At 32.0% G+C, this 16535-nt stretch overlaps 3 protein-coding genes across 4 annotated transcripts; 2 read left to right on the plus strand and 1 right to left on the minus strand.

Moving 5' to 3' along the window:
• Nucleotides 1-232: 232 nt before the first annotated feature.
• On the minus strand, nucleotides 233-1920 carry LOC114177082 (putative clathrin assembly protein At4g32285). The gene has a single exon (XM_028062315.2). It carries the CDS (start codon nucleotides 1625-1627, stop codon nucleotides 266-268), a length of 1362 nt encoding a protein of 453 aa, XP_027918116.1. The 5' UTR covers nucleotides 1628-1920; the 3' UTR covers nucleotides 233-265.
• A 4063-nt stretch (nucleotides 1921-5983) lies between these two features.
• On the plus strand, nucleotides 5984-6692 carry LOC114175904 (small ribosomal subunit protein uS9). The gene has a single exon (XM_028060751.2). The coding sequence runs from the start codon at nucleotides 6051-6053 to the stop codon at nucleotides 6492-6494; it is 444 nt and encodes a 147-aa protein (XP_027916552.1). The 5' UTR covers nucleotides 5984-6050; the 3' UTR covers nucleotides 6495-6692.
• Nucleotides 6693-9257: 2565 nt separating this feature from the next.
• TOM40 (translocase of the outer mitochondrial membrane 40) lies at nucleotides 9258-13678 on the plus strand. Of its 2 annotated transcripts, XR_014993769.1 has the most exons (12): nucleotides 9258-9490; nucleotides 9574-9655; nucleotides 9741-9843; nucleotides 9925-10020; nucleotides 10334-10384; nucleotides 10573-10638; nucleotides 11237-11338; nucleotides 11660-11728; nucleotides 11807-11890; nucleotides 12212-12258; nucleotides 13041-13136; nucleotides 13305-13678. XR_014993769.1 is itself a non-coding variant. In XM_028066399.2 (11 exons), exons 1-11 carry the CDS (start codon nucleotides 9385-9387, stop codon nucleotides 13359-13361), a joined length of 912 nt encoding a protein of 303 aa, XP_027922200.1. In that variant the 5' UTR covers nucleotides 9258-9384; the 3' UTR covers nucleotides 13362-13678. The 2 variants fall into 2 exon arrangements, 1 of the variants encoding a protein (XP_027922200.1); XM_028066399.2 differs by lacking the exon at nucleotides 12212-12258.
• The last annotated feature ends 2857 nt before the right edge of the window (nucleotides 13679-16535 follow it).

Consider the following 16535-nt stretch of genomic DNA (forward strand, 5'->3'; position numbering starts at 1 on the left):
CTACTGATATAGTTGAGTTGTTTCGTGAAAGTAACTGAGTTTAGTAGGTTTGCTTGCCATTTGTTAGTAGGTTCTCAACTTCGCTCAAAAGAACATGATGTATAACCATCCTTATTTCCCTAGTCACTATAGGGAAATGGCTGATTTGTTTAAAATGAATCCATGGCAAATCCTGAAAGAAAGGTAAATCCAAAAATGGAACTGTTATTTTAATTTTAATGAATACAGGACATGCAATGCATTATGGTCTCTAAAAAATATCTCATTAAACATGAGGGGAACAACAATATGGTTCGGAGAATGGGTTGTGAGTAGCTGTAGGAGAGTTGTAAACTGCGATATTCATTGTGTCATCTGCATGCTCGTGCTTGTGTTCTTCCTTCGGATTAAAGCCATGTTGCTCGATGCCAAATCCACCTTCCCATCCCAGCTGATAGAAGAAGCTGCACAGGTCCCTCTGATAAGCATGGCTAAAACTAACAGAGGATTCCAAAAGTGTCTCCCAGCTAAGGTTCTCGTCATCTTCTCTTTCTTGTTCAATCAAAGGCTTCTCTTCTTCAGCCTCAAACACTTTTCCTTTGATGTCAACAGTATCCCTTCTCGTCACTACTTGTCTTTCAGTGAAATCCGAAGGAGATTCCGCAGAAGAAGAAGGGCTAGTAATTGGGGACGAAGACTCCGTTAACTGCCACATTCCACTGAGAAAATTTTCCAAAGCCTTGATTTGTATGTATGGAATTGGCTCCACCAAGGGATACTCGTGCAGTCCACACATACCCTTTACCTTGCACCACTCATAAAACTCGTAAAGTTCATTAGTTTGAACTGCAGCTTTCTTGTATATATTGAAAGCGGCTATGCAGTTTCTATACGGCATATCAAGAAGATTGTCCATAACCCCAACTATTTCTCTTCTGAACTTTGTATAACAAACGAAGCTGTCACGAATTATGAGTTTCATGGCACACTGCACATTTAAACTTCGTGATGCAACCCCTACTGGATAACATTGCATCACCCTATCCATAAAGCTCTGTAGTTGTGGCAATATTTCAAGCACTTCCCCCAGTCCCTTCATTTTCTCATGAAAACTTTCAGCTCCAGCAGTGGGTTCCTCTTTCTCATCTACTTCCCGTCCTTCCATTGTGGTGTCATCCAAAGCAACACAGTTAAGGGCTTCATCCAGAAGGTGTGCGTAGGATGCGACAAAGTTTGTGTAGGAAACCGGACAAGAGGAAGATTCATCCTTGAAATGGCAAGGGTGGAGAGAAATCAAGGCATTGGAACGTGTCCACAAGAGTTCACTCCAGAGGGTGCTTTTCCCCGGAACAGAACGAAGCAAACGGTGAAGAAGAATGAGACATTTGAGTGCAACACGCCAGCTACGAGTGGTTCCAAATCGACGAGTGAAGCTGACTGCGAAGGAGTGGCAGGTAGTTGGCGAAATGGAGAAGAGTTTCAAAAGGCGGTGTATGTACTTTTCATGCAGAGGCAAGTCATCTGGGGCTGTTGCTTTTATGATGATGATGTTCATGTCAGAGAAGCCACTCACTGCAGCAATCTTTGCATAGCTCATGAAGCTGCGTTCTTTTAAAGAAGTGCAAACTTGCCTGAATCGCCTCTGCATTTCTTTTCTTCTTTATATGCTTTTTTCGTGTATGAGATGAGACGGTGATGTGGGGGTGGCAGAAGAGAATAGAAGAGAAGACAAGAGTGAAATATGATTTGGTGGGACTTGTTTTCAAGGGTGAACCATAAAAATGGTGTCCCAAGTTGATTGTGTTTTGTTGTCGCTGTGTGCTAAATTGACATTTTTTTGAGTGGGGTTTGGTCTTTGGTGCTGTCGGGGCTACAACTACGAGGGAAATTGTTGTGTAGCAGTTCACAAATGCCGGATGGAGATGTAAACTAATACCTCTGGAAAGAGACAGAAAGCCTGCAAAACTTTTGCATTAGGAGTTATGCTATGGAAATGGGACGAGGCCCAAATTGGAGAACGATTAGAAAACTCGAAATAAAATCCTAATATTGTTTGGTATCTTCTGTGGGGGAATACATTCCTGTTCGAAAATTTATCGTAGTGGTGCAAATTTCTTTTCAAAAGGGTATTTTTTATTTGTTATTTATTTAAAAAAAGTGTTATGTATGTGTGACTCGAGTTTTACACAAATTTTTAAAAATAGAAATCATGTTTTAAATGCACTAATGTCTAATTATATTTTTTATTTTTATTATAAATATGAACATTGTTGTGTTATAAGGATACTCTTACTACCAATCGGGATATCCTTCACAATCCTATCATGATGCCAGAAGTTAAAGATGTGGTAAGTCAACGTAGTCGTGTGTTGTTGTTTGTTAATTTTAGAGATGCCTCTTGTTTTGGTCTATTGCGTTTGGTCTGCAGTATGTGGATTTGCAGACCAGCTCACGATTCACTTCAAACTTTTAATTACTTTACTTTTATTAAATTAAATTAATAAAAATAGTAAAAATAATATTTTTTTATAAACTCATAACTTAAAATAAGTAATATTTATAATTGTATAATTTTTAATTTTTAAGTACATGTATATTGAAAATAAAAATGACTTGAAATCAGATTGAAATATGGAAATAAACATGAATGAACGAACTAATTTTGATAAATCGGAGAATAAACGTGAATGAAAAAGTTGCTTACAAGAAACACATATGATGTGTTATACCAGTGTTGGATTTTAAATTTAAGTCAAATTATGCAAATTAGATGTGAACCAACCCATCGTAGGCCCGTAGTGACTGAGTTATGGAGGATGAGCCTAATCTCTCTAGCATGCTAAAGTACTTAGCTTAGTCTATATTTTTTTTTTAGGTTTGCGGGGTCTACATGGTTAGTCTGCATTGTCATCTTTAGTTAATTTATTGTTATTTAGTTTCTTTTAATAATTGTTTGAATTTTGTGAATTATTGATATTTGAATTTGTGTGTTGTGAGGAATAGAAAATTGAATGGAAGTTACAATTATTAAATTATTATAGTGATGGTTTTGTGTAAGGGGGGAGGGGGGAAATGAAGATATCAAACTTGTTAAGTGATAAAAATTAGTGAATTAATTGAAGTTAAGATAGTATAAGTTTAGTCCAAAAAAGAGAATAAATTGTCATAGTGGAATTTTAATGGGGGTATATTTCACAAGTTTGATTATGTTGTTAATTAGATCTTAAATTTTTTTAATGGTCGTGTATTTAACAAGTTTAATGATGTTGTTAATTAGACATTGAATATTGTCAATTCTTAAATTGTGATATGTATTAGATGATCATCAAGTACATGTCACATTCACTTGTATTTCAAACAATATCGATTTAAATATTAAAAAAAAAAACAAGAAACAAAAAATTGTGCTTCATATGCATGACTTCCATAGAATTAATTCATATTTAAATTAATCAAAGTTGTGTTACTTTTACGTAATTATGAGATCAACAACAAAATTAGAAAAATCGTGGTTACGAGCTACAACTTCTGTATATTTTCAATTATAAGATAAAGTTGACTTTGTGAAATACAAGTGAAGTCTGCTTCACGGAAATGGCTTACTCTTTAATATATTTACAAAATAAAAGTCGCATGTTATAGTCATTTGAAAAATAAATTTCCACGAACTGGAAAAATTTTCATTATTTGATATTAGTATATCACTATTATCGACTCTTATGTAGAGATGTTGAAAATATAATGCTTTTTAATTATAAAATAAAAGTTCAAAAGAATAAGTATCAAGATCATGACTCTGAACAACTGTGGTGAAATAGTCAAGTTGAACCCCCTAATTCAATCAATATTAACTATTTAAATTTGGAATTACATAATAAATTATATTTATTTGTTTTATCATGTCTAAGTAATAATATGATTTCAACAATATATTCTCAAAACATATTTATTTTATGAATTTGTCACCTGTTATTTTCTAACTCATTGGAATTGTGTGTGTATTATTCTAAGCAATTATATTTATATTGATGATATTTTTTTTAGTGCGTTAAGGGTAACGAATGTCAAAATTTTGTCTTATGCACGATCAAATGTTTACTAATTAGGACATTATATAGCTACTTAAGTGGTAGGATCATAATTCATTAATTTTACTTTCAGGATATTATTATTTAGGTTTAGAGGTTTCAAAGTATAGGTTGATTTAATACGAATTGAGCTAACAAATGATCAGTTCAACCTGATTTACTTTTTTTGTGAGATAGAAATTTTATAATCTGATCTAACTGTGAGTTAACTAACTTACACATGTTTTTTTTTTTTTGCAATTTATTTTATTACATTATAATGAGAGTGATTTTACTTAATTTATTTTTTATAATAGTGAAATCAAAGTGTTTACTTAATTCTAAAAATATTATTATGAAGATTAAAATAACAACGTATATAATTTAACAAACAAATTAATTAAATATTTAAATTATTCAAATATTATTGAACAACATTCTATCATTTAAAAATATGCATTTGTAAACATACATAAGTAGAAGTAATAAATAATTATAACAATTCTGTTTTAAAAAATTGTCCAAAAAATATTGATAGGTAAAGTGAGTCGAGTTCAATTAAACTAATTTTTTTAAAAATTGATTTTTTCTCGATCTAATCTGGATCAAATCCGTGATGAATCAGATTGACTCACGGATTGGATACCATTTTAATATTTCTACTTATACCAAACTTTTAAATTAAACAAAGCAGAATTAATTTACAGCTTTTTTATTCCCAAATCAATATCTATACGATGAACAATTAAAGTATTTTTATTACAGGTTTTAAAAATTTTATGGCGATTTGATTTTTTTTTTACTGACCCAATTTACTTTGCTCTTCTATTTAGCCCTTTCACTTAATAATATATATATATATATATATATATATATATATATATATATATATATATATATATATTTCATGTAAAATATATAATGATTGACAAGTGAGATATTTGAAACTCTGCATTCTTATTTTATTTATTTTAATATTTATCTTATAATTATGTAACACATTCTTCATATAAGAATAAAAATAAAAAGTCTAAATTTGTCAATTTATCATATCCAATTGATTTGGATTAAATAAGATTTTAAATATAGGCCAAATTATTTAGATATGATATAAGAAAACCAAAGTGATTGTATCGATTTTTTTTTCAACCCATCCAATTCAGCAATAACTTAGTTGTTGTATATATCAGTGTAAGAAATTGAAATTTTTAAGTGTTCAATACTTTGATTCAATATTTATCTTGCTAAGGTTATTTTTGGTGGTTAACACAATTTCAATTATATATCAGGAGCGAAAACATTACATATATTTTCAGTAATAACTAATTTTATATTTTTAAATTAATAATTTTGGCAGTTAATTCAAAGTAATATTATGAGAACGCAATAATTCCAAATTAACATGCACTTGAGATTGATAATTTCCCTTTTCGTGTTTTTCTTTTATATATTTTAAATGATTCTCTTAATGAATAATTAGAATAAACAAATTTGACTTTCATTCCACAAGATATACCTAATTATCTATCTATGGTGTCTAGTTAATCAAATTTAATTTGCAAGTTAGTAAAATTCTTGTATAGTTCAAATATAACAAGTTTTATAGAGAAAATTTCAACGATATAATAATAATAACAATTTTTTAACTTGTAAAATAATTTTGTAATTGTTTCTTTAATTGTAAATTTATAAAATCTTAGTCCTTTTTTTTTATCAAATATATATTGTAAATTTAGTTTTTCTTTTTATCAAGGTAATGTTAAACCAATATATAGAATATATTAATATTTTTGCATAATTAAAGCACACATTATATGATCTATTAATATATTTATTTTATTTCATTTATAACGAGATGGTGTGGACGGGGGCAATGAGGGTATTTCACATAGCCTCAAAAACCCTAATCGATAGGTGAATATATAAAGGCATAAACATTAGAGAATCGCAGATAGGTTTCGTGAGTGAGGCGCAGTGAGAGAAACCCAAACCCTAATTTCGAAGATGGCGCAGACACCACCAACGCTCGAGCAGGTCCAGTGCTTCGGCCGTAAGAAGACGGCGGTGGCAGTCACTTACTGCAAGCGCGGCCGCGGCCTCATCAAGATCAACGGATGTCCGATTGAGCTCGTCGAGCCGGAGATCCTCCGCTTCAAGGCCTTTGAGCCCATCCTTCTCCTTGGCCGCCACCGTTTTGCCGGCGTCGACATGCGCATCCGTGTCAAGGGCGGTGGTCATACCTCCCAGATCTACGCTATCCGTCAGAGCATCGCCAAGGCTCTCGTCGCTTACTACCAGAAGTACGTCGATGAGCAATCCAAGAAGGAGATCAAGGACATCCTCGTCAGGTACGACCGTACACTCCTCGTTGCCGATCCTCGCCGCTGCGAGCCCAAGAAGTTCGGTGGTCGCGGTGCCCGCGCCAGGTTCCAGAAATCCTACCGTTGATTTCAATCCCTTTCCCCTTTTCTTTATATGTTATCGAAATGTCTTGATAGTACTCTCTGTCTTTTGTGTTTTGCTGAGTTTTTTAATCGGATTTTGGATACTCTTATATAATGTTTTAGTTAAGTTTTAGTTCTGTCGTTAATTTAAATATAATTGTTTGGATGCTCTTTTTTTATCTTATTTATTTTGGATTGGAAATAGCTTCTTTGTTTATATTTCTGCTTTCATCGTGGTGAAAAACATCGCTGTAACATTAGTTTTGGTTATTTCGTTTCCCGGGGATTGCGAATCCGGCTATGGTTTGGGTTTTCTCTGATTTTCTCTGGTGTATGTTTAGATTGTTTTGGGTTGGGGTCGATTTGCATGCATTGGTAATTTATGAATAGGTATTATAATGCCGTGATTAATATTTGATATAAATTGAATGAATACGTAATGCCATGATTGGGGATTTTTTGACGTGTGGCATGTAATCAGGCGTGTGTTGGTTTTAACGATTCTGCATATGTTTTTCTGCTTTTTGGTTACGTTATTATGATTTATAAATATGATTACTCCTGGATGGAAGATGTGGTTTTCTGCATTAGTTTCTGAAGAACACGTTTTGCAGTAGCAATATGAAAGCTGTTTTTGTTCCTGTTTACCTTAAGAAATTTTTGGATCTTTATGCTTCATTTCAATCTCTACATTGTCTTGGATGAAAAAAAAACTGCGGAAAGCTATCGTAATAATTAAAGCATTTCTGAATTTTTAAAGCGAGATATTATGCATTTGTATGCAAGCCACCATATAATTGAAGGTAATTTCAAATTTTTCGTTTTGTATAATATTAGTGAGGTTGCATTTTTATATTTAGATTATGTGAATGGTTTATATATTTCAGTTGGGGATTCACATATTTTGATGATAATGTTTTGGCGAAGTTTGCAAACATTCTGATTTTTATATACCGATTCAAATTCAACTTTAAATTTAAATCTAGTCTATATTTTTAAGAACTCCAATTCGAGTTTTTTTTTTTTCTAATTCCAAACCTGTTATAAATCCAAAATCCTAATTAGGGGTTATAATCCAGTTTCAAACTTTTTTACATCGAAATGTATTCCAAACCTGAATTATATATTGCTTTCGTGCAAAAACCATTATTTTCGAAAGGGATTTTGATTAGGTTTTGCAACTCCTCCCCAATGGTTGAGCTACTGTAGATTACCGATGATTAATTAAATCAAGGGAACTGGGTTTATAATCTTTGAAATTTTCATTTTAAAAACAGTTCACATTTTTTAAACCCAACTAAAACTGGTCTGGTTGAGTATTTGGTTCTTTTTCAACTAAAATTAAGTCGTTTTAAAGCATGTATGATTTGAAATCATATCTGTGTAAAAGCCAAGAACCAGATTTAGAGAAGTGTTTATTTATTTTATAAATTACTAATTTCTGTTAAACGGAAATACCTTCTTTGAAAAATAAACAATAATTTGAGAGTTTTTAATATGAATTAGAGTTATGTGGAATTATGCCTACGTAGAGACATGTACATAGAAATTGTTTTTGGTTTCGTAGGATTACAAATGAAAACTTGACTTAATCGCAAAAGAGATATCTATTGTCCATTCAATTACATTTAAATTAGATTATCTTTGTTTTGGACATACGAAATTTTCTCTCTTCCCTAGGTCTTACAATAGTAATCAATGTGACAGTGCTTCAAGAAGTGATAAAATTTTAGTATTTGCTGTTAGAACAATGACTAACGGTGTGACTTTTAACATGGCTCCATTTTGTAAAAATAATAATAAAAAACGAGTTTTGAGTAATTGCAAAACTTATCCCGGGAAGACTGGATATTTGAAATTAAGTTGCATAACTTAAAGTATGAAATATGCAAGAGAATTTTAAAGGAACTAAAATAAACGAGTTATAAATCCCATGATATATAAAAGAATAAAATTGTAGTTCGATATGTAAGTTTCACAGTGATTTTGTATAATGTATTTCAACTCAAAGATGGTTGGTAAAAATTGAGAAAAAAAAAGGAAATTTAAGGTCAGTTAGAAATTTAAGGTGAGTTAGAAATCTCATGATAAAAACGGGTAAGGTGATTAAAAGTGACTAATATTTTATATGAAAATTTTCATATTGATATTAAATCTTCTCGTAATCTTTCCTAAAAGTAAACCTCACAAATTATATCAAACGTTGGTAGTAATAAGAAAATATAACGACAAACACTATACGAAAATTCGTGGACTTTGAATAAGAAATGGAGTTATTATTTTTTATTTAACTCTTTAATCATTCTGTGTGCTACACCGATCAATGCATTGGTAATGTTGAAAAATAAATAATACATGAACGAAGAAATTATAACTTTTAAACCAATTTTTTCAACTTTTTACAAAGAAATAATCATATATTCTTTGGATTGTTATATTTTTTATAGTTTAAAATATTAATTTTTACATTTTAAGCGTAGCAATATTTTAAATTATTATTATAATATTTCCATTACATCAATAACGCTGAATCAATAATTTTACACTACCAAGTTAATCGAATGAGTAAACTTACTGAAAAAATAAAAAAACATAACAAATAGTAAATTCAAAGTGGCCCTATATTACTGGACCAAAGGGTTAATTAAGTAAAAAAAAAGGAGTTATTTGTAATTTGAAAATGGGTAGTGATTCGGGTAAACCGTGAATAGTTAGGGTCGGGTCGGGTTAAAGTTTGAGATGGAAACACTATGTAGTGTAGTGAGTATAAGCTTCTTTTTTTCTCGTAAAGTGAATTAGGGTTTTAGCAGTGGTGGAAGGTTGTTGAGGACTGAGGAGGGTTTTAGAATCAGATTTGTTCGTTCCTTCTCTTTTGCTCTCTCTCTGTGATTCCAATGGCGATCCCTGTTCCTCCTCCTCCTGCCGCCGCCGACACCGCTGTGGATTACCTCAATCTTCCATGTCCAATTCCCTTCGAGGAGCTCCATCGCGAAGCTTTTAGCAAGTTCCTTTCTCCATTTCAATCTTCCATCTCAGTTTTATTTTTACTAGTATGTAACCTTTTAATTTCTTTGTTCCGATAGTGTCGTTGAAACCAGATCTTTTTGAGGGCATGCGTTTTGATTTCACAAAGATGCTCAATCAGAAGTTCACTCTCAATCACAGGTTTCTTTACTTTTCTCTTATTTCTTTCTATTTTTATTTTTACAAGATTTAGTTTTTTAAAGCCTATTTGTTGTTGGGTGATCAGCGTGTTGATGGGACCTACGGAGATTCCCTCTCAGTCGACGGAGACGATCAAGATTCCAACTGCTCACTATGAGTTCGGCTCAACCTTCATTGATCATCCTAGGGTAATTTGGGCTTCGTTGAAATGGCCTTTCAGTTTTTTTTTTTTTTTTTGGTGCTTTTTCATTGATGATAGTATTCTGCAGTTGTTGCTCTGGGGGAGGATTTTAACTGATGGGAGGCTCAATGCTAGAGTCAAGTGGGATTTGGCTGAAAATCTCACTTTTAAAGCCAATGCTCAGGTACGCGTGTGATCGTTTCAAGTATGAGTAATGCTACCTGTAATGTTTCTGTTTTTCGCGTCATTTGTGCTTTGCTACTTCTTTGATTAGTTAGCATATATTTTTTTCGACTCTATTTTGGAAACAAGAGCTTGTACTATTTTCTGATTTCTACTTTCGAGCCGTGCCACTTGTGCTGTAACTTATATATGTCAGGAAAAGTAGAACTTCAGTTGAATATTCGTTCTATTTTTCTGCGAAGTATTTAGTTTATCCGACCCCTTACTCCTCCCCATTCTCACTGTAATAAAATAACTCTTGTTTGCATGGACAGCTTACGAATGAACCGCATATGTCTCATGGAGTGTTCAACTTTGAGTACAAGGTCAGCTAGCTTACCATTTCTTGACTAAGTCATTCAATGCCTTCCTACTCTCCTAGTCATTTTTTTTTTCACGTTCTTTTCATTAAATTTTGTCATTTGTTAGACATTCATTGTGAACAAGTTTCTCATAGATGTTCCATGTATATCTTTTCCCTGTTTTAAAGCTTCATTATAATATATTTTTACAGGGAAAAGACTATAGGTCCCAGTTTCAACTCGGGAATGGAGCCTTACTTGGAGCAAATTATATTCAGGTATGGAATCTCCATATATTTTTGCAGTATTTTTTTCTAGATGATTTATGATTTATGATTATTGACATTAATTAGATTTAACTGGCTATTAATATCATCTGGGTTTTAAGTAGCACCACAATAGCAGCGGAGCAATCCGTGGCTCCTATTGGTGCTACTGTAGTGAAGCTGTTCCTTTCTGCAGATGGTTTGGGGATCGGTAGCTCCATTCCCATGAGTGTCGTGCCTCTTCTCCTGTGCTATTTTATTTGCCTCAATTTTGCTTTCTCTATTTTTCTTTTTTGTTTAAAGCATAGATAGTAAAGTAATAACGATAGTAGTAAAAAATTTCAGAGTAACTATTATCTTGCTAACAAGTTTTTGGAAAGACCACTCCGCACTGCATCCAGATTTAACACTGATTGATGTTTAATATTTGACAGTTGTAGCACTTCTATCATCTATTTGTTTCTTTATCTTAATTAGCCGATTGTTGTGTGAAATTGCTGAGCATTACTCTTTTAATTTCCTTAATCGCTTTCTATTTTATAAGTGCTACAATTGATGCATGTCTGTGAACTCGTTTAAAATCATTACTGAAAACATCATTTTTTTGCAGAGTGTGACACAGCACTTATCATTGGGTGGGGAGGTATTTTGGGCTGGTCAGCATAGGAAGTCTGGTGTTGGTTATGGTGCTCGCTACAACACTGATAAAATGGTATGCTTGTGCAAGACTTAGCCCCCGTGTACATTATTGGCTGAGTGCCCATTTTCCTGTTCAAACTCTTTCATATTTGTTTATTGATCCTTAAATTGCTATATTGATATTGGAAAATTTTAATAGTTTGTTATTAAAAGCTGCCTGGACAAAAGCCCTTGTATACTTGCACAAATTATTTAGAAGATATGCTATGTTTTTATTTGTCTACGTGTCAACCATTGGTTATATTTCATTGCACTGTATCTTATTCTATTTTTCAGTGATTCCTTTTCCCTTAGTGATTACTACTAATTCTTTCATTTGCTCACCTACATTTAGGTTGCTACAGGGCAAGTTGCTAGCACTGGAATGGTTGTTCTAAGCTATGTTCAGAAGGTATCCGAGAAGGTGAGTTGATAATCACATTGTAGATTTGTGTTGTTTTCATTTCAAATTTTTATTTTTTATACAAAATGTTTCTTTCAGGTTTCTCTAGCATCTGAATTTATGTGCAACTACTTGTCAAGAGATGCCACGGCTAGCTTTGGTTATGACTACATCCTTAGACAGGTAGTTTTCTCTTTCATGAATTCAGTCGTAGGTTGGAATTTGAATGTAATACAGCATGAATGTGATTATGTTAACCTGTGAACATAATATTTCATATCAGTTGTAATAGAGCTTTCTTGTGCATCTATATCCGTGCATTTGGGATTGACCCTTGCAGGAATGGAAGGGGTGAAGGAAAAATTGACATTTACCAACCCCTACATCACATCTAGATACCTTTTCAAGTTTCACTCTTCCTTGCTGTTCAATTCAATTTAACTTCAGACATAATAACACCATCAAAACTTGCAAACTTAATATATGCCTCACTTCATTCTCCAGTTGTCAAGAGGCAAAATTTCCCTGGAACAAGTGGCCTGTAGCAGTAGGTAGTGCACTAAATGGGAAACTTTCCATATTATTAGTTTACTTTTGATTCTATCAGTAGTCCATTCTTTTTTACATCTTTAAATATTTACTAGAGTCAAGGCCTAACATTGTTTTATCATTCCCTATATATTGTGTTGGGAATCTGTTTTCTGGGTTTGTACTTGTCTACAATTTTACATCACGATTTTTTATCAGGCAAGATGGAGCTGCGCACTTGGGTATCTGTTAATTTGAGACATAACTAGTCTTGAATTATTAATCTCTTGTATTAGTTCACCTATGGTATTAAGAACATTGCTATTTTTTCATGTTTTAGTCGCTACAAATATTTGGACTATGTAAAACGCCATTTTCTTTGGCACAAGCAAGGAACGGCATGTTTGTTTTTCTTGGCCAATTTTAATGAGCCCAAAGCTTGTGTATTTTATGAAATTTAATAGGAGTTTATTACTATTCTATTTCAAGTTTGAAGAAGAGGAAAAGAAAAAAAAATGTTGAGCTGCATTTGAGAATATGCAGAAAAAGAAAGTGACCTACCACTGGTTAATTTCAATCAGAAGAAAACGAAAAAGAAATTGAAATTTGTGACAAAAAAATGTTTCTTACAAGAAATCATGTGGATTACTTGTGGTTTATAGTGAGTTGATTACTTGACTGTAAAGCCATCTAATGTTCTACTTTTGAACTTCGATATGGATGATGCATTGGTAATTGATATTGTTCACATTTAAGGTAATCAGGATTCTTATATACTTTGCACATCTTGCCTTGGTTATTGTAGTGCCGTCTTAGGGGAAAGATAGATTCCAATGGCTGTGTTGCTGCTTTTTTGGAGGAGCGATTAAATATGGGTCTGAATTTTATTCTTTCTGCAGAGGTTAGGCCTTTTTCTGTACTCTTTTTCCACTGTTCTTTTGCTCATGTTTGTGCGTAGGCATGTATGTAGTATGCATGATATTTTAGTTTCGTGGGGATGTTCTATTAACTGCTCGTTTTAGATTTTGCATTTTGTCTTGACATGGTTTTCAATATGCATTCATTTCAGCTTGACCACAAGAAAAAAGACTACAAATTTGGGTTTGGTTTGACCGTTGGAGAATAAATAAGCAGGACTAGAATTGTGTTTTCATTGCTTTAGCCAGCTTAGCAAGCTTCTTTGCATCTTGTTCCTTGGCGGAGATTTTTCTTTCCAAAAAAGAAAAGAGGAAATATGGTTTGTGTCGGGAAACACTATTTGCAATCCACAAGTAGCTGCAGAATTTTCAGTAGATCAATTTATTTGGAACTTGGGCTGAAACAACTTCATTTATTTGGAAATATTGCCCTGTTTTCCCTTGAGGGGGATGTAGAGTGAATCAGATTAATGCATATTGTGAGATTCAATTTCAATAATGATTCTAGTGCTCGTGTCCATTTCAATATTGTGAAATTCTTGTCCTTTTCGTATACTTATGTTTAATGACCCATGCATTGGTGCGCCATTTTCAGGGTAAAGTCGTTGCATAATTAAGTGAGTATTAAGGATTTAGATCTCTTTTACTCCCAAAAATTAGTCTTATTGATAGAGATAAATTATTTGTACGACAGTCCATTTTTTTACGCAAGGTTGATCGACAAAAGTGGTCTGTAAAGTCATGTCATGAAGTACTGTTACCCTGTGTCATAAAGCTTTTATTATTTGCCTTATTTAATTTGTTAGCCTACCACACTTTGAGATGTTAAAACGGTCGGTTTGGCTTCGGCCCGTTTAGTCACTGCCCGTGCTTGCCAGAATTAGGCTGGCCCGGCTCGCCGATCAGTAGCTCTGGGCCGGCTTGGCTGGCCTGCCTTTTTCACATTTTGTTAAATTTGCAATTTTTTTATGGGACTTGATTTATGTAGAATGTGGAATATATAGAAAAGCCAACTTTAATGAAAGGGAAGTCGTGATGCAAAGTATTACAGTGAAATAAAAATGGGCCAATTATTTTAGCTTTGGCATGCAATATTTCTCTCATGTGAGGGAGCAAACTGAACAGCTCCAACTAGAAGCCTTCAACTATCATCAATTCCAGCGTTTGATTCTGGATTAGAATAGTAGTGTCTTGCACAATCACAATATGCAAACATCTTAACCATAAATCATCACAACAAAAAATTCCCATTAAGAAAAAAGTACCCAATTCCCAAAATAATCACCACAAATTCCGATTTACAAAATCATCATAAGCTCACAACCAGCTATTGAACTATTAAAACAATGGTGCAAAGGAAAGAAACGAACTTAAAAAATTAAAATAAGGTAAACTCGAATTATAGGCAGGCAGGCTAGCCTGTGTCCTGACGAGTCCAACGGACCAGACTTAGTCAGATTCAAATACGTGATCCGGTCCATTTTTTTATATTGGGTCAATCTGTTGAATCTGACCTATTTTGATACTCATCCATACCCAGACTAAGAATATATTTTCTCAATTTATTCACTTCCAAAAATCATGCTATAATAAAAGTTTATTATTATTTTTTTGTTTTGATTTTGTTTTTTATTTATGAACTTTGTTTATGAAGATTGGAATCCTCTTAATATTCATAATAATGTATTATTGTGGAAGGATTTATTTAGCAAAATGAGATTTATGATTACTTTTAGGGTAACGTTATACTTTGTTTGTGAGAGATATGCATGTTTAGAAATGAAACTACTATTTTAAGAAAATAATGTAATACACGCCTATTCTTAAAACAATATAATAATAAATTATTATAATCCAAGGATGATAATAAATAACATACGTTGTTATTGGATAATTTTGTAAAATATTACTAATGCCTTAATTTCCCTATCTCCATTTGTTAACTTTGATCGTTACAATTTAATTGTTACAAGAAAACCTAATTTGCCAAGTTACAAGACGGGCAATATAGGAGAATTTTGGGAAGTTTTGAACCATAATTTTTGGGCTAAATCTAAAAATCTTGTGAAAATAAACTCAAACATTTCTTATAAATCAACTTCTCTAAAAGAACCACTTATTAAAAAATCATAACAGATTATAGAAGAAACATGTAAATTCGTCAATAATTTTGAAAACTAAAAAAATATAAATTATTAATATATGAAATGGGTGTTAACATTTTAATTTAGATTAATATATATTAAAAAAATATTGAAATCCAATATAAAACTTAAATATAGTTTAATTTGGTTTAATTTTAATTTAATATAAAATTCAAGTCAAACTAAATGTTTTATGATCTGATTTGGATTAACATTTGATTTTTTTTTATAAAAATGTTAAATATTTAAAATAACTACAAAATTATTAAATAAAATGATATGCTGTATTTTTTTTATAATTATTGTCAATTTATAATTTGTTATTTTGATAATATTTTTTTTATTTCCATGATCATAATTATAAATATAATATAATCAAATGTTTAACATTTGTAATAGTCTTTTTTATTTATTAGGTAGTAATCAACTCTAATTATATAATATTATACTTTAATATAGTAAGCCTTTCAGTTGGCGTTTTTATTTTCAATTCAAAATAATGTGTTATTAAGAAGAAAAAAAAAAGGTAAAACGAAGTTTGATTTTAAACCATTTTTCTTCTGGTTATATTTGAAGCCTAATAGATGTAGCACAATTATAATATAAGGTTACTTCATTATTCAAAAAAATGTAAATAAAAACATTAGATAAAAATGAGATTTATATAAATTGGTATTCCAACAAATAAAAACATTATAGAATATGTCAGTAGTTTGAAATGCATCAACTTTAAGGTATAAACTAGAAACAAGTGTCTCGAAAACATGGGTACGTGGAAGGTAATGGTATTCTCCGACAAAGCTTTCAATTCATCATCCACAAGCCATACATTTTGACCCATACATCGTGCAAAAAGTTGCACACCAACTATTTTTATTCAATTTTTATACAAAAAATCATGTCTTTTGTTTCTTCTCTTGTTTTTTGACCATGTCTTCAATCTATCAATTAATTGAACTTTTCTCAATACCCAATTTTGTGCTGATTTTTCCTTTTTGGGAGAGTTCTCCAGAGATCTATTTGCTTATAAAAGGTTGATTTTGAAAATAGAAAAAAGTCTGAGACCCACCTAACAAAACCAAAAGCAGAAACATAATGAATGTGTCACTGCTTCTGAGTATTTCAGATAACACCCCATTCTCATCTAACATTTCTTCTTTTCCCATCTACCCAATTTAAAGCTACATTCAAATTCAAATTAATCAATGTGTGAAAACAACAGCTTTGTCTACCAAATCT

Source organism: Vigna unguiculata, chromosome 3 (assembly GCF_037176805.1).
Source record: "Vigna unguiculata cultivar grain cowpea cultivar isolate G323 ecotype 2 chromosome 3, ASM3717680v1, whole genome shotgun sequence".
Classification (NCBI taxonomy): Eukaryota; Viridiplantae; Streptophyta; class Magnoliopsida; order Fabales; family Fabaceae; genus Vigna; species Vigna unguiculata.

Excerpts from the sequence above, each read along its gene's own strand:
- LOC114177082 (XM_028062315.2), bottom strand. The coding sequence starts at position 1,627 with ATGCAGAGGCGATTCAGGCAAGTTTGCACTTCTTTAAAAGAACGCAGC.
- TOM40 (XM_028066399.2), top strand. The coding sequence starts at position 9,385 with ATGGCGATCCCTGTTCCTCCTCCTCCTGCCGCCGCCGACACCGCTGTG. Across the intron at positions 9,656-9,740 it reads AAGTTCACTCTCAATCACAG|CGTGTTGATGGGACCTACGG; the intron begins GTTTCTTTACTT and ends TTGGGTGATCAG. Across the intron at positions 11,729-11,806 it reads TTCAGAAGGTATCCGAGAAG|GTTTCTCTAGCATCTGAATT; the intron begins GTGAGTTGATAA and ends TGTTTCTTTCAG.
- LOC114175904 (XM_028060751.2), top strand. The coding sequence starts at position 6,051 with ATGGCGCAGACACCACCAACGCTCGAGCAGGTCCAGTGCTTCGGCCGT.